The sequence below is a fragment of the Bacillus rossius genome, chromosome 1 (assembly GCF_032445375.1).
Source record: "Bacillus rossius redtenbacheri isolate Brsri chromosome 1, Brsri_v3, whole genome shotgun sequence".
In the NCBI taxonomy this organism is placed as follows: domain Eukaryota; kingdom Metazoa; phylum Arthropoda; class Insecta; order Phasmatodea; family Bacillidae; genus Bacillus; species Bacillus rossius.
The window spans coordinates 379,776,713-379,798,223 of record NC_086330.1 but is presented as its reverse complement, the minus strand read 5'-3'; the positions used below and the strand labels follow the sequence as shown (position 1 = coordinate 379,798,223).

Below are 21,511 nucleotides of genomic sequence, written 5' to 3'. Positions count from 1 at the left end.
CTGGTACAGGTAATACCGCAACATTAGAGCAAATCTGATAGGAACTTGATTTATTATTTCTAAAATAATAATTTATTACTCTCCCGAAATAAACATAACATACTTGTGGGAAATCTATGGTCTTAAATCGTAACCTGTCATATATTGGTGTACACTACGGAGGTGATATTAAAAAATTGAATAATGTTAATCAATTGCGTACACTTCGAAGTAATCTGTTGCACTGGCTGGGCTGTAACAGTAAGATTCTGGATACTTGGTAAGCGATTATTCGTCCGAATTACTCACACATTTGTACTGATTACTAACATGAATTTAGGGTTCACGAAAAAAATGTATACTAGCCGGGGTCATGATTTAAAATATTTTGCCGCTTATAGTTGTGGCCGGCTGGGCCACATTTTTACGTGTAATTTATTTTTGTTGCTGGTCTCTAGTTTTATATGGTTTTTTTATTTCACGTATTTTTACGCCTTTTTTAATTAATGTTAATTTATCTGTAAATTTTTTTAATTATATTTGTTTCTGTTAATTAGTTACACGCCGTTTGGTAGCTATCGATTATGAGTTTAAGAACATCGATTGTGTTTCACGTAAATACCACTTGGCGAGCGCCCGGCGGTTGGCTGATGACGTCTGACTTTCGGCTTGCCGGGAGTGAAAATCAGCGGGGGCCGCGAGGAGTGTGTGGCCAGCGACCGTCGAGGACTGAGCTATGTGACGGTGCGGACTGGTGTGCCGCACGGCAACGGGCGACGAAGAGTATTGGGATGGAGGCTCCACGCTGGGTGACAGGGCAATGGATTGCCTTGTGATACAGAAGAAATCAAGGTAAAGAGAGGCCGCGATTTTGATTTTTACCCTCGTGGTGCTGCACTGGTTTTTGGTAAACCTAGTGAACTGTGTATTTTCCCATACTAAATTTTATTTGGACGGAACTTTTATTAGCCTGTTTGGTGAAGAGGCCCATTTGTTTCACACGTTGTTCCAGTGTGGTTTTTTTTTAAAAAGGTCGCCCGTTTGCCTGTAGTTGTAATAAAAGTATAAGTTTGGAAGAAAAGAACATTTTGCAATTTGTTTTTGAGACTTTGTCTTCGGAATTTGCATACTTAAAGTTAGCTTTAGCTAATATAATCAGCTTGTGCAGTATTATTAAAAGTATGCGATCGGTATTGGACTACATGCGCAGCCTGATGTTGGTTGGTGCGGCCATTCTACGTTTTTATGAAATCATTGGCAAGTTAATAAAGAAGTAAGACTTTGTTTGAAGTAGATGATAAATACTTCTGTGGTAACATAGTTATGTTACGTGAAGAGTTTTTGCTACGTTTCCCTTAAAAATAAGATAATTTTTTTTTTGATCATCGTTCACGCCTTTGTGAATTCGTACCTATGGCCCGGCGTGGCATTAGACTCTGGAGTTGGTGAGGAAGGTCAGGAAGCCAGCGCACGCCTAGGATATTAACTTTGTTTTTTTGGCAAGTCTTTAGCAGCGAACATCTGAAGAAAGACTAAACCGTTGATTGAGAGTTTAAGAACTTTATTTAAATAAATTTTTTGTACTTCAGTATTATTATTATAGAATTTTTTATATATTTGTATTGATTGTCTTGTTTGATTTTTGGTATTAGGGTAGTCAGTACATTTTGATATTTTATAGTGGCCACGCCTCACGCCCTTATAGATTTTTATACTTTTTATCAGTATTTATATTTTTACGATTTTTTAAAGGTTATTGTTAGTATCGCAAATGGGGATAAGATGCTGCCATTATTAACGTCAGCTTTTGTAACTAAGCTTGTATGGTTATGTATAGTAAATACTATTTTTGCAAATTTCTATTTTTTAATAACATACGTCCAAAGTCTTGCCTCTTGTTTGTTTAATGGTTACTCTGCTATTATATCCTTTGAAGTTTTTGGCCTGACCCCTGGGCAGTGATGTGGGGAATTTATATTGTTTAGCTTTTTATGCCTGGTTTTAATATGTATTTTTTCCCTTCGCGCCCAGAGTGAGTCGGGGACGCAACCCCTCTTCCAATTAAGGAGGAAGAAGGGTTACATAATTATCAGAGTATTGAGTATGGTATGTAAAGTTCGACTCCTCTCGTATATGTGCTACACATTTATTTTTGTAGGTAGCAAGATATACATTCGTAGGCTGATTTTCTGCTCTGGTTCGGTGATGTATACTTTAAAGTGGTTCCAGCAAGTACTTTACGTATGCTGGATTACGATTTCACTGGAGTTTTACGTGCACTGAGTTGGAAGGCTAGTGATGAGATGTATGCATGTCTTGAGCAAAACATATGAGTGTCGCAGCATTCTGCAAGCTTGCAATTCCCGCGCGAGGGGTCAATGTTCATTTGCAGGTGATGGTAGGCGTGTCTCGATATAGAAGTCTCTGCCTCTATCCTTGAGAATTTTTTTTTGCGGTTGGCGTGCTTGAATTTATGTACTTTTGACTAGTCGTACGTGAATAAGTTTAAATTCGTATGCATTGGAACATATTTTTCTACATGAGGTAATAAAAATACATAGATGCTACATTGACTGAGATAGGTATCGAACACATGGTTCTTACCCTATGAGTGACTAGCACTTGTTTGACCTATCTCCACTAACCCTCGTTTACTTTGTGATATAGATGGGACATGGCTGTTTTCAGACAGATTATGGTTAAAATGTCTTGGACAAAGTGTCCTTTGTAGAAATTACTATGTGTGGTAATTATTTTAGTCGAAGTGGTAATTTAATAAAACACGTAAAAATAGCGTGAAGGTTTTTCTAATGTGTAAACAAATTAATGATAGGATGAATTTGTATGTAGAAATGGTGGTATACTACATCTCTTGAAGAACACTGCATGGTATATATAATGAAAGACTCTTGGGCTCAAGAAACTACACTATAGGTGGAAAAGGATGATGCGGTTCCCAAGATTAAATGAAAGGAACTTTGATGATTTTTTTTTATATATACTACAATTATTTAATTGAGTTTGTGATGATGGGTTGAAGGATTAAATAATAAAACTGGACTCATAGGCTTTTACAGAAAATGAGAATGGAGCTCACAAGATCATAGATTGTGGTAAATCACTGACAACTGAAATGTGGAAACGATATCATAAAATGAGTTATATTGATGCAGCTCATGGCAATATTGATGACAGCTATGATGATGATTTACATCTGTGATAGTGACACGGACGCGGAGATTTAAAGACAAATAATATTATGAATATAGAAAAGATGGAAGCCTTAGCACGCCGATCGTGACGAGAAACAAATATTGAAGGATGTTGATGGTATCGGGAAGACTGAAACTAATGAAGGTATCAACACTGTGAAAAGTGAGAATACATTCAAGCCTATATTTAGCAGATCCTCCATACTTTGTATAAATGGTGGACTCCTGAAATGGAAGCATACAGGCGATGAAGACACTTCGACATCAACGATATTGAGTTCTTGCAGTAATCTGGGTGAAGACGTTGTCCTCTACGGTGATTGCTACAGTGACTCTGAGGCTGTTTACAAAGGCATAGACTGTGATGCAGAACCTAAAGCTGACAAGATCGAAGAATGTGGTGGTGTCCTGAGACCGAAGCGATGGAAACGTCGTGTTATAATAAATAAATCTGATCAAGCTTGTGATGATCGCTGGCTAGATGATGAAAGTAACCCTGAGGATGGTGTTAAAACGGAAGACACCAGAGATCATAATATTTATAATAAACAAGCAATGAAGATGGTGGCAGAAGAGATTGATTCCACATCATGGAAAGATCCAAAAATATTGGTTGACCGGCTAAGACTGATGGTGGCATCTGTTCGTAGAGGAAACTACTTGCATATTGTGGAAGTATCGCCCATACTGTAAGAACTTCGGAACGCTGGCTACATACAATAATCATTTGATTAACTGTCATGTGTGTACTAATGAAAAATAAAATGAATTATTTATATTTAAAAAAAGTATGATTTATTTCTTGTATCCTAATTTCCAAACAAGCCTGTGTTTCCGCTACTGTATGTGTGATCATTCCGTTTCCTGTGTGTACTGTGTGTACGTTCCGATTTCCTGTGTGTACATTCCGTTTTCCTGTGTGTACATTTCGTTTTCCTGTTTGTACATTTCGTTTTCCTGTTTGTACATTTCGTTTTCCTGTTTGTACATTTCGTTTTCCTGTGTGTACTTTTCGTTTTCCTGTTTGTAAATTTCGTTTTCCTGTTTGTAAATTTCGTTTTCCTGTTTGTACATTTCGTTTTCCTGTTTGTACTTTTCGTTTTCCTGTGTGTACTTTTCGTTTTCCTGTGTGTACATTACATTTGCCTGTGTGTACATTACGTTTTCCTGTGTGTACTGTGTATACATTGCGTGTTGGAGCCGAGTAGACTTGTATCCATGTAGCTTCATAGACATTTAGTTTCGTAGCCATGCGGTCTTTTAGTCATGCAGTCTCTCAGCCATGTTTAACTCGGAACCAGCTAGATCCTTTTAGACTCGTAGCCTTGTAGCCTCGTAGTCTCTTAGACTCGTAGCATTGTGGCCCAATATCATTGGAGCTGTTGAAAGAAAAGGTAGTTGGGGCATTTGGAGCTGTTGGAGCCATTTGGAGGCTGTTGGAGCATTTGGAGGCTGTTGGAGCATTTGGAGCTGCTGGAGCATTTGGAGCTAAGAAGTAGTCGTTGCACGTCTATGCAAAGCTAAATGTTTATAAGTTTGCTGGTTTTCGCAAGTGATTCTGTAGTAGGATAGAAATTGTGTAATAAATATTATGTTTGTAAACGACTTTGTGGTGTTTTATTTCTCGAACCTTACGCTTTTCTGGTATTTAAATTAAATTTATTTTAGCTTCGTCCAGGATCGTGCCAAGGACCTTAGACGAACTAATTAATCAGTATATTGTTTGCAAATTTATTTAATGAATTTTTAACTTTTTCTTGAATTTTTAGTTTAATTATTACGAATTTTCAATATGGTGGTCTTGATGGCTTATAGGATGATGGTAGTAGAGGTTTTAAAGTCTCTTTAAGAATGTTGAACGTGGCTTATTGAAGTTATTATTTTTTCATAAAATTAAACATTATTGCAACGATCGAGGATCGAACCAAGGACTGGAGCGGATCGAATCGATATGTAAATTAATGAGTGATTTTTTTGATGAATTTTGGATTTTTTTCCCGCTTTTCTAGCTGCATTATTACATGATTTCAAGATGGCGTCCGAATTTCAAGATGGCGGGGGCACCTCGGTAATAAATGTTTACTGCACTGTAGCGGGTTAGAATGAAATTATCCAGATGGAAATGTACTCTATAATATGAGTACACACACAAGATGACGTACTCCAGCAGGTGGTAGCTCCTGGTAGCATTTACTGAACATTAAATGTCGGGTCCATGATGGTCGACAAGGACAAAGCCAAACTTCAAAGTCAAGGTCAAATTTCAAGGTGAAGGTTAAATTTCAAAGTCAAGGTTAAATTTCAAAGTCAAGGTCAAATTTCAAAGTCAAAGTCAAATTTAAAGGTGAAGGTAAAATTTCAAGGTCAAGGTCAAATTTCAAGGTCAAGGTCAAATGTCAAGGTCAAATTGCAAGGTCAAGGTCAAATTTCAAGGTCAATGTCAAATTTCAAGGTCAAGGGCAAATTTCAAGGTCAAGGTCAAATTTCAAGTTCAAGGTCAAAGTTCAAGGTCAAGATCAAATTTCAAGGTCAGGGTAAAATTTCAAGGTCAAGGTCAAATTTCAAGGTCAAGGTCAAATATCAAGGTCAAGGTCAATGGTGTGGTGACCAGATAATTATACTAACATGGTATCGGCACACTCTAGCCGACGAAAACAAGATGGTGGTCTCCAGCATATGAAGACAAGATGGCGGACATGACGTTATATCAGCTGACGATGTATGAACCTTGGTATTGGTGACGGTAGATCGGTCTGTAGGTGGCTTCTGTGGAGGAAGGATCTGATGTTTTTTTTATTTTTTACCCTCACCGGTTTCGAACCAAGAACGGGAATCGATATAATCAATCATTATATTTATTGTCAATTTATTTAATGAATTTTGAACTTTTTCACGCATCTCTAGCATAAAAATTATGGATTTTCAAGATGGCGGCCAAATGACAAGATGGTAGGTCTGTCTCGAACAGGTGGTGCTATTATTACTTTAAATTAAAAAAAATTACAAGTCCAAATATGCATGTTATTTTTATATATACCTTATTTAATCTTCGGTCTGGTAAATGTCTCGATGGCCGAGCGGTTAAAGGCGTATGTTTTCCAACCTAGAGATAAGAGCTGCGATGGTTCGAATCACAGCGTTTCCAATATATTTTTCATAAAAAATTAAATTTAAAATGCCGATAAGGTTCATAATAGCTATGGTAGGTAATGGAACATCGACCTTATGTGATGAGACAGAGCGACGCTGGCGCTATCTAGGAACAAACAACAGAAACAAAGTCGACGGTATCCAAGATGGCGGCCCTCAGTGGAACAGAAAAAAGTCAAGAGCGACGCTGGTGCTATCTAGGAACAAACAACAGAAACAAAGTCGACGGTATCCAAGATGGCGGCCCCCAGTGGAACAGAAAAAAATCAAGAGCGACGTTGGCGCTATCTAGGAACAAACAACAGAAACAGAGTCGTCGGTATCCAAGATGGCGGCCTCCAGTGGAACAGAAAAAAAATTCGTTAAAATCGGATAATAAATAAAAAAGTTAAAGATGGCGACCGTAACGAAAATTGCAACGGTGACGTCATCATTCAAAATGGCGGAAAACACATCACCGGAATTTTCTAGAACACAATGACGTCATCCAAAATGGCGGATCCAAGATGGCGGATCCAAAATGGCCGCCGTGATCTACTTGTCCCGTTACGTTATGTCCCGTTACGCTGTGTCCCGTTACGCTGTGTCCCGTTACGCCTGCTGCACGCACGAAAAAGTGTCACGTTATGCACATTGTCACGTTACACTCGTTCAAGATGGCCGCCGTGACGTCAGAATCCAAGATGGCGGACACCGGCACCGGCACCACATCCTGCATCCTGATCCAGTACATACATTTACATACTACTGTCAGAGATTTGCTTTCTTATATTCACAAAAAATTAATGGTCTTAAATACTGAATAACTTATGATGTAAGAGAAGTTCAACACATGAATTTAAGTATGTTTTTAAGAAAAATAAATATATACTCTAAAAATAAATTAGGGCTCGGGTGAGTCTATAACTCCTCAACAGCCCCCCCCCCCCTTCTTATTTCTCCATGTTAGAGAGTGATTGTTAAATAAACCCTGATTTAATTGATAAATACTGCCTATAAGCAATGAACTGTGGTAATTATATGATTTCAACAGAAATCAGGAGCCAAAACATGTTAGCCCGACCGCGCTCTGCATGGATGAACACAGAGAGGATGGGAGGTATATTAACCCCCTTCAAAAATATCCTTAATATATATAAACATTTCCACTAACAAATGGAAATAATTTGAAAGAAAACAGCAACAAAGTGTCCTGTCAATTTTCTTAAAAAAATAGTTAACCTATTATGGCAATTTCCGAAAGAGAAATAAAGACATTCCAGCCTCCACAATCCCTTAGCTGCACTTGTTCAAACATAACATTGCGTACACAATTTTACAGTGGGGGTGACTATACACTGAAAAACCTTCTGAAAAAAAATATTTTTTTTTTAAAGTCTGGGTGATGGCATCTCTTCCCCTCAGCCTACTATCGTGTGAAGATATCCAGTGACTTTTTATTTTTATTTTTTTTAAGTAAATTTCCTGACCCTTGAGAAATGTTAACTTACCTGACTTTCCAGAATGTGTACACTAAGCGGGCGAAGTTTTATACTCATTCCCCTTTTTAAAAAGGGGGTTGTCTGTAAAGTCGGTTTACGGACGATAATTTTTACGTGATAACGTCATAAGAAAACAGTGATGAAAAATTGCACACTTTTTTTAATTTTCAAATATTATTTACAGTTTTCGCAAATATTAATTTAAATAATTTGTTTAAATATAATCACGAACAATTAGTTAAAAAAAAAGCCTTAACCTGTTTCATATTATAGATTTTTCTCGCACGGTGGTTGGCCGGTTCTTGCACGCTCGGCTCAGGTGGAACGTGACAATGTTTCGTGCGTGCAGCCGGCGTTCATCGATTTACAAGACGTTATCACGTCAAAAAATGAACACCGTGAAAACGGTGCGACTAGGATCACAGGTTTGTAACATGACACACAGCAGAAACAAGTGTACGTTGTTTGTGTGCCAGTTCAGGATATGATGTAATTAGCAGGGACCGGAAAAATTCGCGGGTTCAATGACCTCCAGGATGAACTCCATAGTTCTACGTACATTCGGTCAGAAATGTCACCCACTCATTGGCTGCTGTCTTGTGAGACGTCCCAACGTAGCAGCCTGTGATTCTTATAAAGCTTTGGTCGGGTGTTTCTCATTGGCCCAGTCATCCAGGTGAGTTGTGAGCCAATAGCAGAGGCAGCACTGAGGTATAACTATTTGTATTTTAGCCTGTCGCGAAATGAATTCGCGAATTTTTCCGGTCTCTAAGGATCACAGGTTTGTAACATGACTAGAGATCGGGAAAATTCGCGGAATCATTCGGCGATAGGCTAAAAGTCAAATACATATATCCTTTAGATGATTTTGCTATTGGCTTACTGTTCATCTGGACCAATCTCTACCAATTATAAACCCTCAACCAAAGAAGGATCGAATCACAGACAAACCAGCTGAGACGACTCACAAGTCAGCAGCCAATGAATTGGCGTTATTTGCCCGATTGTACAGGGGAATGTGCAGTCTATCCTGAAGGCTATTGAAACCGCGAATTTTTGCGGTCTCTAAACATGACACACAGCAGAAACATGTGTATTATCTTTGAGGACGGGACCAGATATAGCAGTTCCCGAAACGTCACTTGTTTCTGTTTTGGAAAAACTATTGTGTTTGTTTCGTCTATTCGTTTTGTCGTGTTTTTGTCTCGTTTCAACTGTTGTGCTGAATTTTTTTGGGTTCAATATTTTTGTGCTGTCATCATTTGTGGGAATTTTTATCGTTCTATTCTGTTTTGGAAAACTACTGTTTGTTTCGTCTTTTCGTTTTGTCGTGTTTTTGTCTTGTTTCAACCGTTGTTCTGAATTTTTTTGGGTTTAATATTTTTTGTGTCGTCATTTTTGTGTTTTTTTTCTCGTTCTCTTAGTACATTTTTCTTTGTTTTTAATTGTTTGTTGACCATATTCCTGTTACGGAATATTTTGTGGTGTTTATATCCTGTTGACAACAGCAATTGTTGCTTAATTTGTGTTTTTTGTCTTTTGGGATTTTTTTATTAATTTATTTTTTATTTTTTACTTTTCTTCTACAGAAAAAAGTGCTTAGCAATGGCGTATGTCCAAAAACTTACATCAAGAAACACGTGTGCCAGATCAGGATGTGGTGCAATGCGGGTGGCGGGGTGCGGGGGTACTTGGGTACTTACTGGTGGTGTCGGAGACCTGGGGCCACGCCGAGAAGCTGCCCGCGGCCACAGGGGAGCCCAGGGGGTCCTGTAGCTGCTGTCCTGGGCCCGCCGCTAGGCCGCCATTGCTGAGTCCAGGGGTGCCTGCCCCAACCACAAGGTCTCACACCGTCACACTCAGTCTCACAGGCTCACAGTCTGCCTCGCCGCGCCGGGGAAGCCTTCCTTTCACGGGCGAGAGAGCCAAACGACCGATCGTTAGGGCCATGAATAGAGACCCGGAAATTTCGCGGATTCTTTTGGCCTCAGGATAGAATTCAAAGTTATAGGTGTGCTCGACCCATGTTTACTTTCCCATTGGTTGATTTCTTAGCGAGAACATTTTTATCCTTGTTATTTGGCACTACCTGATTCGCTCACTTCTCTCCCAGCTGGACATCGTTGGCTCACGGTCGTAGAGGGGCGTGTCCAAATAACTGCGTGCAAATCATGAACACAGTGCGACAGTGTGGAGGTTTTCATTCTAGCTTGCGACTAAATGAATGCGCGAAAATTCCGTGGCTCTAGCCATGAAAATTTCGCGATAAAAGATCCCGAGAGTAGCTGGAAGTTAAAACACTTTAGCATCGTCTGTGTTTCGTGGTCGGGTGAGTTACTTTGAGGCGCATGTCGATTGTTACGACAACCAATCACACTAATGCAGAGCGGAAGCAAACTCGTCCTCAGTGGCTCGTGCAAACAAGGCGACGACTTCTCTCGCAGACGGCCGCCAATCACAAGGAAGAAACCGCTGGTGTGGGTACACCTTGTGGCAGTCTAGTAGGCGAATTTTTCGCGAACATTTCCTGCCCCTACTGATCGTGCATCTTCGGTTTTTTTATTTATTTATTGTAAAAGGTTAGGTTAGCTACATTATAAATACTTTAAAACATTGTGGACGGTTGATTTGGTTAGGATAGCTACATTAAAGATAACTGGGAAATCATGTAAACGGTTTCCTAGCCCTGGATAGCTACATATTAAAAAAGTTATTTGCTAAGCAACCATAAAATGATTTTACAGTATTTTTTAATGTAGCTATTCTTACCTAATATAACCAACCATCCACAATGTTTTAAAGTATTTATAATGTAGCTAACCTATCCTAATCGACCGCAAAATTTAATGCCACGCCGGTTTATACAATGAGATAGAAAAAGCGAGCATGAACTTGGGGGAACTTCGGGGTGTGGCTCTCTCGTCTGTGAAATGAAGGCTTCCCCTCACAGTCTGCCGCGCCGTCAGAGAAGGAAGGACTGCTCGTCACTGTCACATCAGCAGCGCCATCTTTCCTCATCACTGGCAACTACACCGCGCCGGGCTCTAGTGATCCACACTGCTTCCAGCACAAGGACATCCAGTCTTCTCGATGTAAGCTTTCGGACATACGCCATTGCTAAGCTCATGTATGTCTCTTTTCGTACCATGTGCGTCTCTGCGTGAGGACGGGAGCAGATAGCAGTTCCCGAAACGTCGCTTGTTTCTGTCTTGGAAAACTGTTGTGTTTGTTCCGTCTTTTCGTTTTGTTGTGTTTTTGTCTCGTTTCAACTGTTGTGCTGAATTTTTTTTTTGGTTCAATATATTTGTGCTGTCATCATTTTTGGGTTTTTTTCGTTCTGTTAGTTCATTTTTCTTTGTTTTTCTTTGTTTGTTGACCATATTCCTGTTATGGAATATTATGTGGTGTTTATATCCTATTGACAACAGCAATTTTTTGCTTAATTTGTAATTTTGTTTTTGTCTTTTGGGTTTTTTTTGTAGTTTTCTTCTACAGACATACATGAGCTTAGCAATGGCGTTTGTCCAAAAGGTTAAATAAAGTTATGCACTCCCATTGCACAAATCTTTTAAAGATAAAATCCAGTCTTCTATCTTAACTTTACCGTTTATTTTTTATTATACGCAGTAGCTTGGCTGTCAAAAACATAACAAATTTGAGAATTTTGAGATGCCAGGTAAAAATTAATTAATATTTTTCTGAAATAAATTCAAACCAATTTCTTGAAGTACCGTATGTATTTTTTTTCCCTCTTCCCTCCTTGCGTCTGTCACTGGATGCTTCTGTCTTGCGTCGGTTGATAAGGCCCGATCCACAGCGGCACACAAGCGGAGACTGATCTCTATTGCGTCTGCCGCTTTCACAGTGCACGGAAACTTTACGATTGGCAGTTAGTGAGATTGCATTTTAGGTTACGATGTGTTAATAAATCATATATGTAATAAAAAAACTAATAATGTTCGTAGGCTTTCACGGCCATTGTCTGAGGTAGCTTGGCTTCTGAGTTGTAGCCGCGTCCTTGGCGAATAATTTACCGACGTTTCGGTCGACATTGCAGTCGCCATCGTCAGGGAGTAGTAACCTACACTGACGTTTCAGTCAACATTGCAGTCGCCATCATCAGGGAGCAGTTACCTACACCGACGTTTCGGTCGACATTGCAGTCGCCGTCATCAGGGAGTAGTTACCTACTATAGGTAACTGCTCCCTGATGATGGCAACTGCAATGTCGACCGAAACGTCGGTAAATTATTCGCCAAGGACGCGGCTACAACCCAGAAGCCAAGCTACTTTCAGACAATGGCCGTGAAAGCCTGCGAACATTATTAGTTTTTTTATTACATATATGATTTATTAATACATGGTAACCTAAAATGCAATCTCACTAACTGCCAATCGTTAAGTTTCCGTGCACTGTGGAAGCGGCAGACGCGATACAGACCAGTCTCCGCTTGCGCGCCACTGTGGAACGGGCCTTATCAACCGACGCAAGATAGAAGCATCCAGTGACAGACGCAAGTAAGGAAGAGGAGAAAATACATACGGTAGTTCAAGAAATATTTTGAATTTCTTTCTGAAAAAAATTAATTAATTTTACCTGGCATTTCAAAATTCTCAATTTTGTTATGTTTTTTTGACAGCCAAGAAACATGAAATGAGTTTTTGTGATAGAAATGCAAGCCATATCATGAAGTAGCCATAGTGGCATTGCAGTTAAACTTTAAAAAAAAGTTTCGTGCTGCAATAAATTAAATTCTCCTTTATTTGAACAACCCTCCAAAAAAAAGTAAAAAAAATTAACTTTGACAGCTAATTATGCAAAAAAAATGCTCCGTATATAATTTTCATTTAGTGAAAGTTAAACAATTGAAAAAAGACTAAAAGTTGATCTGTGATTAATTTAAATATAAAAACATAATCTCAAATAGACCTGAAAAATTCGCGGATTGAATGACCTCTAGTATAGCTTCCACTATCCTCTGCATTTCTCAAGCAAACACGCGTGTTCTATTGGGTGCTAACTTGTGAGGCGTCTACACTGGGTAGCTTGTGATTCGACGCTTCTTTGGTAAATAGTCTGCCATTGGCCCAGAGAGCTCCAGTTAAACTGCGGGCCAATAGCAGAACCAGCAGAATTGTTCACAAGTTTGAATTTTAGCCTATCGCGTGATGAACCCGCGAATTTTTCCGGTATCCACGGATAGGAGACGGCGGTGGCGGCGGTGGCGCACTGACCTGGGGGCGGCGGGTCGCCGGGGGCGGCAGGGGACCCGCACGAGGACTCCGAGGGCCCGCTGGGGCTCGAACAGTCCAGGCCCGCCGCAGTCTCCTGGGACCTGCGGGACAACAACCACACTGTCTGCCTTCCACCGACACACACGGGCTGCCAGACGGTACAACATGGGCATCCCCATGCATCCTGTTCGTACAGCCCATGTCTCTGTACAATTGGATACAATGAGAAAGGTCATACAATGTCTATAATTATTGTAACAATTCTTCATTTTCATTCTTAACTCGAGATACACCAAATATAATGGGGTGTCCGTGAAAAACCGCACTTTTTTTTTTGTATCTGATAGAGATTAAATTTCTGAGACAGTAAGTCTTTGCCGATTTTTGATCCGACCCATAGGTAATTAGTAATTAATTAAAATAGTTAACCAATGATGTGCGCGCACATACTCGCTTACTGCTGCTTGCCCCCTTATACTCTTGGCGTGCCGTGAGATACAGTAAGCAGTAGTATCTCTCTCTCTCTCTCTCTCTCTCTCTCTCTCTCTCTCTCTCCCGGTAAGCACAGTCCATCCACTCTTCTTCTTTCTCTTAGAATTAGCAAAATAAAAAAAATAGTCAGTCATGAGGACTGTCAACAGAATTGAAAACTTTGATTTTTAAATGTGTAATATGACATCATTTCTACGGCAAATGTACGTAAGTAAAATGATTATGGTATTATATCAGTACGATGTCAGCATGATATTATTTATCCTTACATCATTTTTTAGTCACAACAGATGTCAGTGGTATTTCAATATTACGTAAAAATTCATTACCTAGCTATGACTTACCAGTGATGTCAGACCTAGGTCATGTATTCACGTGGTCAAATTAACTTCTCTTACTGCTGCTACAGCATGTCGGTGATGCGAACTCACATGATTTTACCCATCCAAAAAGAGTCCAACACGCACATGATAAGTCGAGTATATACAATGTATTAGTGTATATATTCGTATACATGTACACAGGCAGGTGCGCGTCGCCAGTCTGGCGCAACACGTCACTAGCATGTCGGTGACGCGGACCCATAAGTTTGGCCCCCTACCGAAAATCGCTCAACGCGGCTAAAGAAGTTTTCACTTAAAAAAAAAAAATTGGTTGTCTGTAAAGTCGGTTTACGGACGATAGTTTAACGTGACAACGCCATAACAAAACATTGATGAAATGATTGCATAGTTTTATTAATAAAATTGAATCTTTTTTTATTGAATTATCACTATTTTGTATGGATACAAAGAAGGAGTGAAATTAAATCTACAATTTAATGGATAAATTTACTTTTATTTGCACTCATTAATTCAAATATGTTTATTACTTTAACGAACAGATTATTTTAACTATAACTTTCATACATGTTTGCTATTTAACTTATTCCAATCTGTGTTATTCTGTTAAGGATAGGACGATGATAGGAAAAGTAGGAAACGAATGGGAGTGTTTCAAGTTTAATGTGCCTCGAAAAAGTCAAATCGATGGTTGTTCCAATCGAGTGGAAGAGAGATAGATGCGGCGTAAGCGTACAATTAGCGTAACGGGACATAGCATAACGGGACAATGTGCGTAACGGGATAATGAGTCATCCTTTTTCGTGCGTGCAGCCAGCATTCATCGATTTATTAGACGTTGTCACGTCAAAAAACCTAATAACGATGGCAGATTAAATAAGACTTTCACTGTCAATCAGCCGGGTAGCAGAGTGTGGCAACAGTAGGCGCCACTAGATCTGGGCTGCAGTATAAGCGTGGGCCAGACTACATACAGACTCAAGACACCACAATGGCCGGGAGTAAATCCTCCCCACTTACTAACGAACTTTACTTAAATACTAATTTTTATATAAATATATTTTCATTTATTCATGTAACAATGTTATAATTTATAATATTTTTTTACGTTTTTAGTTTATACATAATATAGAATTTTAAAAAAATTGCTCGTTTTAACTTTCATCTTTATATAACTAATGTAAAGTTTCCTAGGTTATATTTTATATATTTATTTCTCAGTTATTATACATTCACAAATGTTTACAATCGTCAAAATACCGCGTGTAATTTGAAGTGACTAGATGCATTCACATACAAACTTGCTTTAGTGAGTGAGTGCTAAATTTCCTGGTTAATTAAGTGAATATTGTTAACAAAATGTAAAAAAAAAATGGGAAATAAATAATTATTATTATCACTTGTAGTCTAGCGACTGATCAGAGTTCTGACCGCCCCGGGCTAATTATGGGGACGCGCCCCCCGTCAGCTGACAAGCCAGTGTTTGTTTTACGCGCGCTTTTTAAAATTTCAAAAAATTAAATTGTTAAAATCAGTGAGTCCCAAGCTTTTTCAGTTCACAGCGCATTTAATTTTAGTGTTTTGTCTCGGTCTAGTTGAGATATGTAGGGTGGATGCAATGATGCTAGATTAATAGTGCATGCGAAGACATGATTTCAGCGCACGCAACCCCCCCCCCCCCCTCGATCCACGCGCCCTAGGCTGCAGCCTAATTAGCCTAACGTTTAATCAGGCCCTGAGCGTGTTGCATTAAGTGCAAGTTATCCAAATAATTCTTCCCAGGGTAAACTCACGCATTAAAGAAATATGTGTGCTTGTTGCGTAAAGGAGGTTAAGTCACAATTGGTTAATACATAGAGACCGGAAAAATTCGCGGATTCATTCAGCGATAGGCTAGAAGTCAAATAGCTATACCTTTAAGATGATTTTGCTATTGGCTTACTGTTCATCTGGACGAATCTCAAACAATCATAAACCTCCAACCAAAGAAAGCTCGAATCGCAGGCAAACCAGCTGAGAAGACTCACAAGTCAGCAGCCAATGAAATGGTGTTATTTTCCCGAGTGTACAGTGGAATGCGTAGACTATCCTGAAGACCATAGAAACCGCGAATTTTTCCGGTCCCTATTAATACATAGTGATATTGAATTATTTACTTTTAAAATTGATAAGGGAGACTAGAGACATTATTTTAAAACAATTAATGAGTTTCCACAAAGTTCTAAAGCAGTTAATAAAGCTAAATAAAACTGACTTTGTGATTTTCAAAATTATGATTTTGGACTTAACCCCTTTTACGCACCAAGAACCGATATTGATACATAACCGGACTCCCTAATGCCCAAACGCGGAGATTTGCCCCCCCCCCTTCCACTTTTTTTTTTTTTTTTTTTTCAAAAATACAACTTTGTCGTAGGTCCTCGGTACTACCTCTAAAACTTCTTCGCGTTTTTCAATTAAAAATTTCATTTCAGTGGGGGAGGGGGGGGGGAATAGAACCACTGTAGCTTTCAAATTCTTTCCATTTGAGACTTTGAGGTGGTTTATTTTATCCCAAAAAAAAAGTTGTTAACATTAGTGGCGGGCGCAGGAGAGGGGTGGATAGGGGAGATGTATATCCCCACCTAACTCTCCTAATTCGTAAACACAAAAAAAATTGGCTGTCTGTAAAGTCGGTTTATGGACGATAGTTTAACGTGATAACGTCATAACAAAACATTGATGAAATGATTGCATACTTTTATAAATAAAATTGAATCAATTTTATTTTAATAACAAAAGAGTAAATACTTGAAATTATACTAGTAATCAGATTTTTAAAATTCAAGAATTATTAACCTTTATTGCCGAAATTGTTGTTGTAATAAGCAATGAAAACCACATTAACTTTTCACTTCACTTTATAAACAAGTCGACGAAACAGTTCATGTGTAGATGACTTGTAATTAATTTTAACAACTGGCATTTAGCTATAAAGTTTAAATATAATTATGAACAAGTTTTCATATAAATAAACTGTAATCAAATATCTATCATCAATTATATGACTCACCATAATTTTTTAGTCAATTGTAACATAACCTATTATTACTGCACTCGCCGACAGCGTAACGGAACACAGCGTAATGGAACAATGAGCGTAACGGGACACTTTTTCGTGCGTGCAGCCGGCGTTCATCTATTTATTAGACGTCACGTCAAAAACTAGGTCTGAGTTTCGGCAGTTAAAGGGCCCCGCCTACCTGGTCACACACACGGTGCGCAGAGCTTCAGGAAAAACATCGCGACTTCAAAACTACTCAAGATATCGGCGTGGGATCTGCTTACGAAAAGCATTTAAGAGTTCGCTGAGGGCCGATAGTACTTTTGATTTCGGATTAAGATTGTAAACTGTAGTTTTAGAAGAGTTAAAATGGCTAAAATGCGTGTTAGCAATGTCGTATGTCCAAAAACTTACATCAAGCTAAAATGCGTGTTTTCAGAGTAATTTTTTGGCGTAAAAAAAACGGTACAGATTCTTGAAAGCACTTAAGGGACTTGGATTACACCTTTATCTTCATTTCACGGCCATATAATGTTACGGTCACCGCTCATGTGCACGACGAGAAGTCTGCGCGCCAGTCCAGAGGAGACACCGCGCTAGAAGCACCAGCGAGCGTCGCGCTTATCATCCCGCCTCACTAACACAGATACACCCCTGACGAGGTGGAGCCCTTGACAGTTTTCCCCCGTGGTGAAAGTGCTGGAATGCTCGGGAAGTACTGTCTGTGACTGATGGGAAGATCCCTGGCACAGGCATGGGGAGGTATTTCCCGAAAACAGGGGGGGAAGGCTGTTGTTCGCTTGACGCCTGAGCAGTGTGAAGTCTTGCGCGCAAACATCGGTCCTCTTCTCCAGAAGTCGAGTTTGATTCGAAATGTGCTGTCAGTTTAACACGTGAATGCTAATGTCTGTACAGACAAGCAGACCTAAACGTTTGTTTCAGTTACAATTGTAATTGCCAGTACTTTTATTTGTAACTGTGTGAATGTGGCCACTGTAAATTTCAATCTGGGTCTGAGTGGGTAGTTTATTTTAATTTACCTACAAAACTCATAGTTTTGATAAATTTTCTATTTTGAAAAAAATTAGTTTATTATTAAACTAGAAAATTTAACCAAACAGTATTTAGAGGTGAAGGAATTAAGTGACACCAAAACCAATGAAAATAATCGAAAATTTCTAAATGCTGACACAATTCATATATCAGCTTTCCACAGAAGAGTTTAGTTCGGCGCAATTAATCCACACAAAACAACTGGACACTATGTCGACACGTATTTTAAGAATATAAGAAGATCCACATCGCTGTGTCGTGTGGTGCGGGCCCACAGGCAACAGCCTAGATAGCCTGCGCGTAAATACTAGAGCTGTAGCAAACAGCATGTATTCGGTACTGAGTAACGGGTGCGCCATCTAGTACCGAGCAACTACACGTTACACACGGCTGCATCTCGTTACTCGCATTTTTCGTATGTTTTACGCATGCGCGAGCATATTCGTTGAATTTACGTTACAAAGAACGATGTTTGTTTATTAAGTAAAGTATAATTTATAAATTCGTCGTCCAAGTTTTTTACTGTTTATAAGAAAGTACTTTTTACAAATTAGAAATATGTATGTTTTGGTTTTTTATTATCGCGTATTTTCACGTGTTTTTTTTTTGTTTTTCTTAAAAGAGATAATATAATAAAACCGCTCTAATGAGATTTAATTTTCTTGGTTAACAAAAACTGTTAATTATCAAATATTGTTAATTGTTTATATTCTATGATTATTTACGCGACGTCATTAGTGTACGCGTACGCAATACGACTCGATTCGTTGCTGCAACATAACATAGCATGTCATGCGGTATCAGAAGTAACGAGTAACGTAACGATGCGATAGTAACGAGCGAGTACTAATTGTTACAGTAACGAATACATACGGGTACGCTTTTTTTTTTCGTTACTGTTACACCGCTAGTAAACACGGCCCTGAGCGGAACTGAAAAGAGAGAAGGTGATACACGGTGAAGGACGCGAATCATAATTACGGTTATCCATTGGCGTAGCTGTGTTCATAAAGTTGGGGGGGACAAATAATGATTTTGATGTCATGTAAACCCATTCCCCTCTTACTAAGGAGGGGGGGTCCGGGGGTCCTCCACCGGAAAAATTTCGATTTTAAAAGTGCAAAATAGCGCTTTTTAAGCAGGTTTTTGTATCTAACCTATGGATACATCGATGTTAAAATTATTATTGTTTCCTTAAGATAAAATTTGAGAGTGAAGAAATTAGAAATAAAGTTGGGCAGAATAATATTATAAAATAAAAATATCACGGTCTGGAAAGTTGGGGGGGGGGGGGCGGTCCCCTCCACCCAAAAAGTTCAGGGGGACAGTCCCCCCTGTTGCTACGCCCCTGCGGTTATCGAGGAGTGTGACGATGAAGTACGTTACCAGACTCGCGGGGCGCGGAAGAGCAACGAGGCCTCCAGGACGGCACACGGCAGACGAGGGCGTAGGTCCTCCATTGTACATGCACCAAACACTCGACCGCCGATGAACAACAGAACAGCGTTGTCCGCACACTGGCACACTGGCCGCCGGGGAAACAATTTCGTGGGAAGAAACGGCAGAAGATTACGGAAACCACCACTCACACACACACACACACAGCGACTCGCGTAATCTCGATTTACCCTTTCGTCCTTATTTCCCCCACCCCCTCCCGGACCACCTATTCGCGGTCATCGGAGAAGCTGATAGATAAGGAGTGCTGACATCCAGCAAAACCCGACACAAAGAAGGGCACGTAGTTCGAAACCCGCAAAAGGAGCGATAATATCGTGTTGCTGAGGAAAACAAACAAAAGACACGCATCTGCGCGTCTTCACACGCACCAGCGCTCGAGACAGTGACAGCTGGCGCGACGTCTACCCATGTACGTCTCAATGTCTCAAACTAGCCAACACTCATGCAGGTGGGGGGGGGGGGGGGGGCAGGGTGTCCACAGTTAGTACTTGAATACTAGATCTAGTACTTTTATAAGTTTTTTTTAGTGGTCAAGTACATTTACGCTCAGATCTAGTACTTTTTTTCTTTAATATAATATTATTTACAGTAACTCCAATATGTTTTATCATCAAGCGTGATTATTTTTAAAAACTATGGAATGTTATTGTGTGTGTGTGAGGTGTGATATTTAAGTTAGAGCATTGCAATGTCATAATAACTTCCTAAATTGTTAAAACCATAACAAATTATAATTTAGTGTTTTTTTTTTCAAATATAGTACTTTTTTCTCGCCTAAGTTGGTACGAAATATTTTTTTTTCCTTGTGGACACCCTAAAGGGGGGGGGGGGGGGGGGTTTGTACCGAACATAGGCCCACAGGATATGCAACGGTAAAGTTTCGAAAAATTTGATTAATGCGTGTGTTTGCCCTGATAGAACCAAAATTACAACCCTTTTTTTTATCCTTATAATATCTCCTGAAAACCTTACGAGTTATGTGATACGTGCAGGTCACCTTTACAGTTATGGTGTCGTAACGTTTAGTACGTGTGTAGAATTTTTTTTAAAAAAAAATTTTGGGTTTGAAAAATTGTACATTAAGTCCTGGGGAGAGAGCCCGACAAAATTATTTTCGCACGGACCCTTAATATATCGCTCTATAACCAAAACAGCTTAAGGTAGAGGAGGAGGGGGTAAGCTACCTTTTTAAAAAGTGGAAAACAATATTAATATTTAAAAAAAAAAATGTGAGCGAGTCTTGTAGTACTCGCCAGTGATGTGTGAACATGTAGCCACGGTATCGAGCAAATGTTTGTGTTCTCATGTTGTTCATGTTGCAAATAACTTAAATTACGAAACTCCGACACGAAATGCAGCGTATTTTTGACGTGACAACGTCTAATAAAACGATGAACGCCGGCTACACACACGAAAAAGTGTCCCGTTACGCACATTGTTCCGTTACTATGTGTCCCGTTACGTACATTGTTCCGTTACACACATTGTCCCGTTACGCTCATTGTACGCTTGCGCCGCATCTATCTCTCTTCCACTCGACTGTTTATAAAGTGAAGTGAAAAGTTAATGTGGTTTTCATTGCTTATTACAACAACAATTTCGGCAATAAAGGTTAATTATTCTTGCATTTTAAAAATCTGATTACAAGTATAATTTCAAGTATTTATTCTTTTATTATTAAAATAAAAATGATTCAATTTTATTCATAAAAGTATGCAATCATTTCATCAATGTTTTGTTATGACGTCACGTTAAACTATCGTCCGTAAACCGACTTTACAGACAAACAATTTTTCTTTCATTTTACAGTTTCCTCCAAAACATCATACAATTTTGCTGTTTGCCTTTTTATTTGTATAAAATTAATGAATGGTCAATGCAGCGATATACGGCTGCTATAACTGCCGTGATAAAACATGAGTTATACCAGAGGTTCCCAAACGGTGGGTCGCGACTCAATCCTAAAACTATCAGAAACCATCGAACAAACCATCAGAAAAGATTATAAAAATTTAAACTAGTCTAATTGTGTGCAAACACATATATATTGTTAAATCAATGTTT

General features: G+C 39.2%; 1 protein-coding gene across 1 annotated transcript in view; it reads right to left on the bottom strand.

The window, feature by feature from the left end:
• Positions 1 to 21,511, bottom strand: part of LOC134528587 (eyes absent homolog 2) — a 386,579-nt gene that overhangs the window by 61,525 nt on the left and 303,543 nt on the right. The window contains exons 4-5 of the mRNA XM_063362339.1: positions 13,058 to 13,158; positions 9,526 to 9,648 (exon numbers count right to left, since the gene is read on the bottom strand). Of these exons, the coding sequence (XP_063218409.1) occupies positions 9,526 to 9,648; positions 13,058 to 13,158 (224 nt within the window). The remainder of the gene's footprint in view (positions 1 to 9,525; positions 9,649 to 13,057; positions 13,159 to 21,511) is intronic.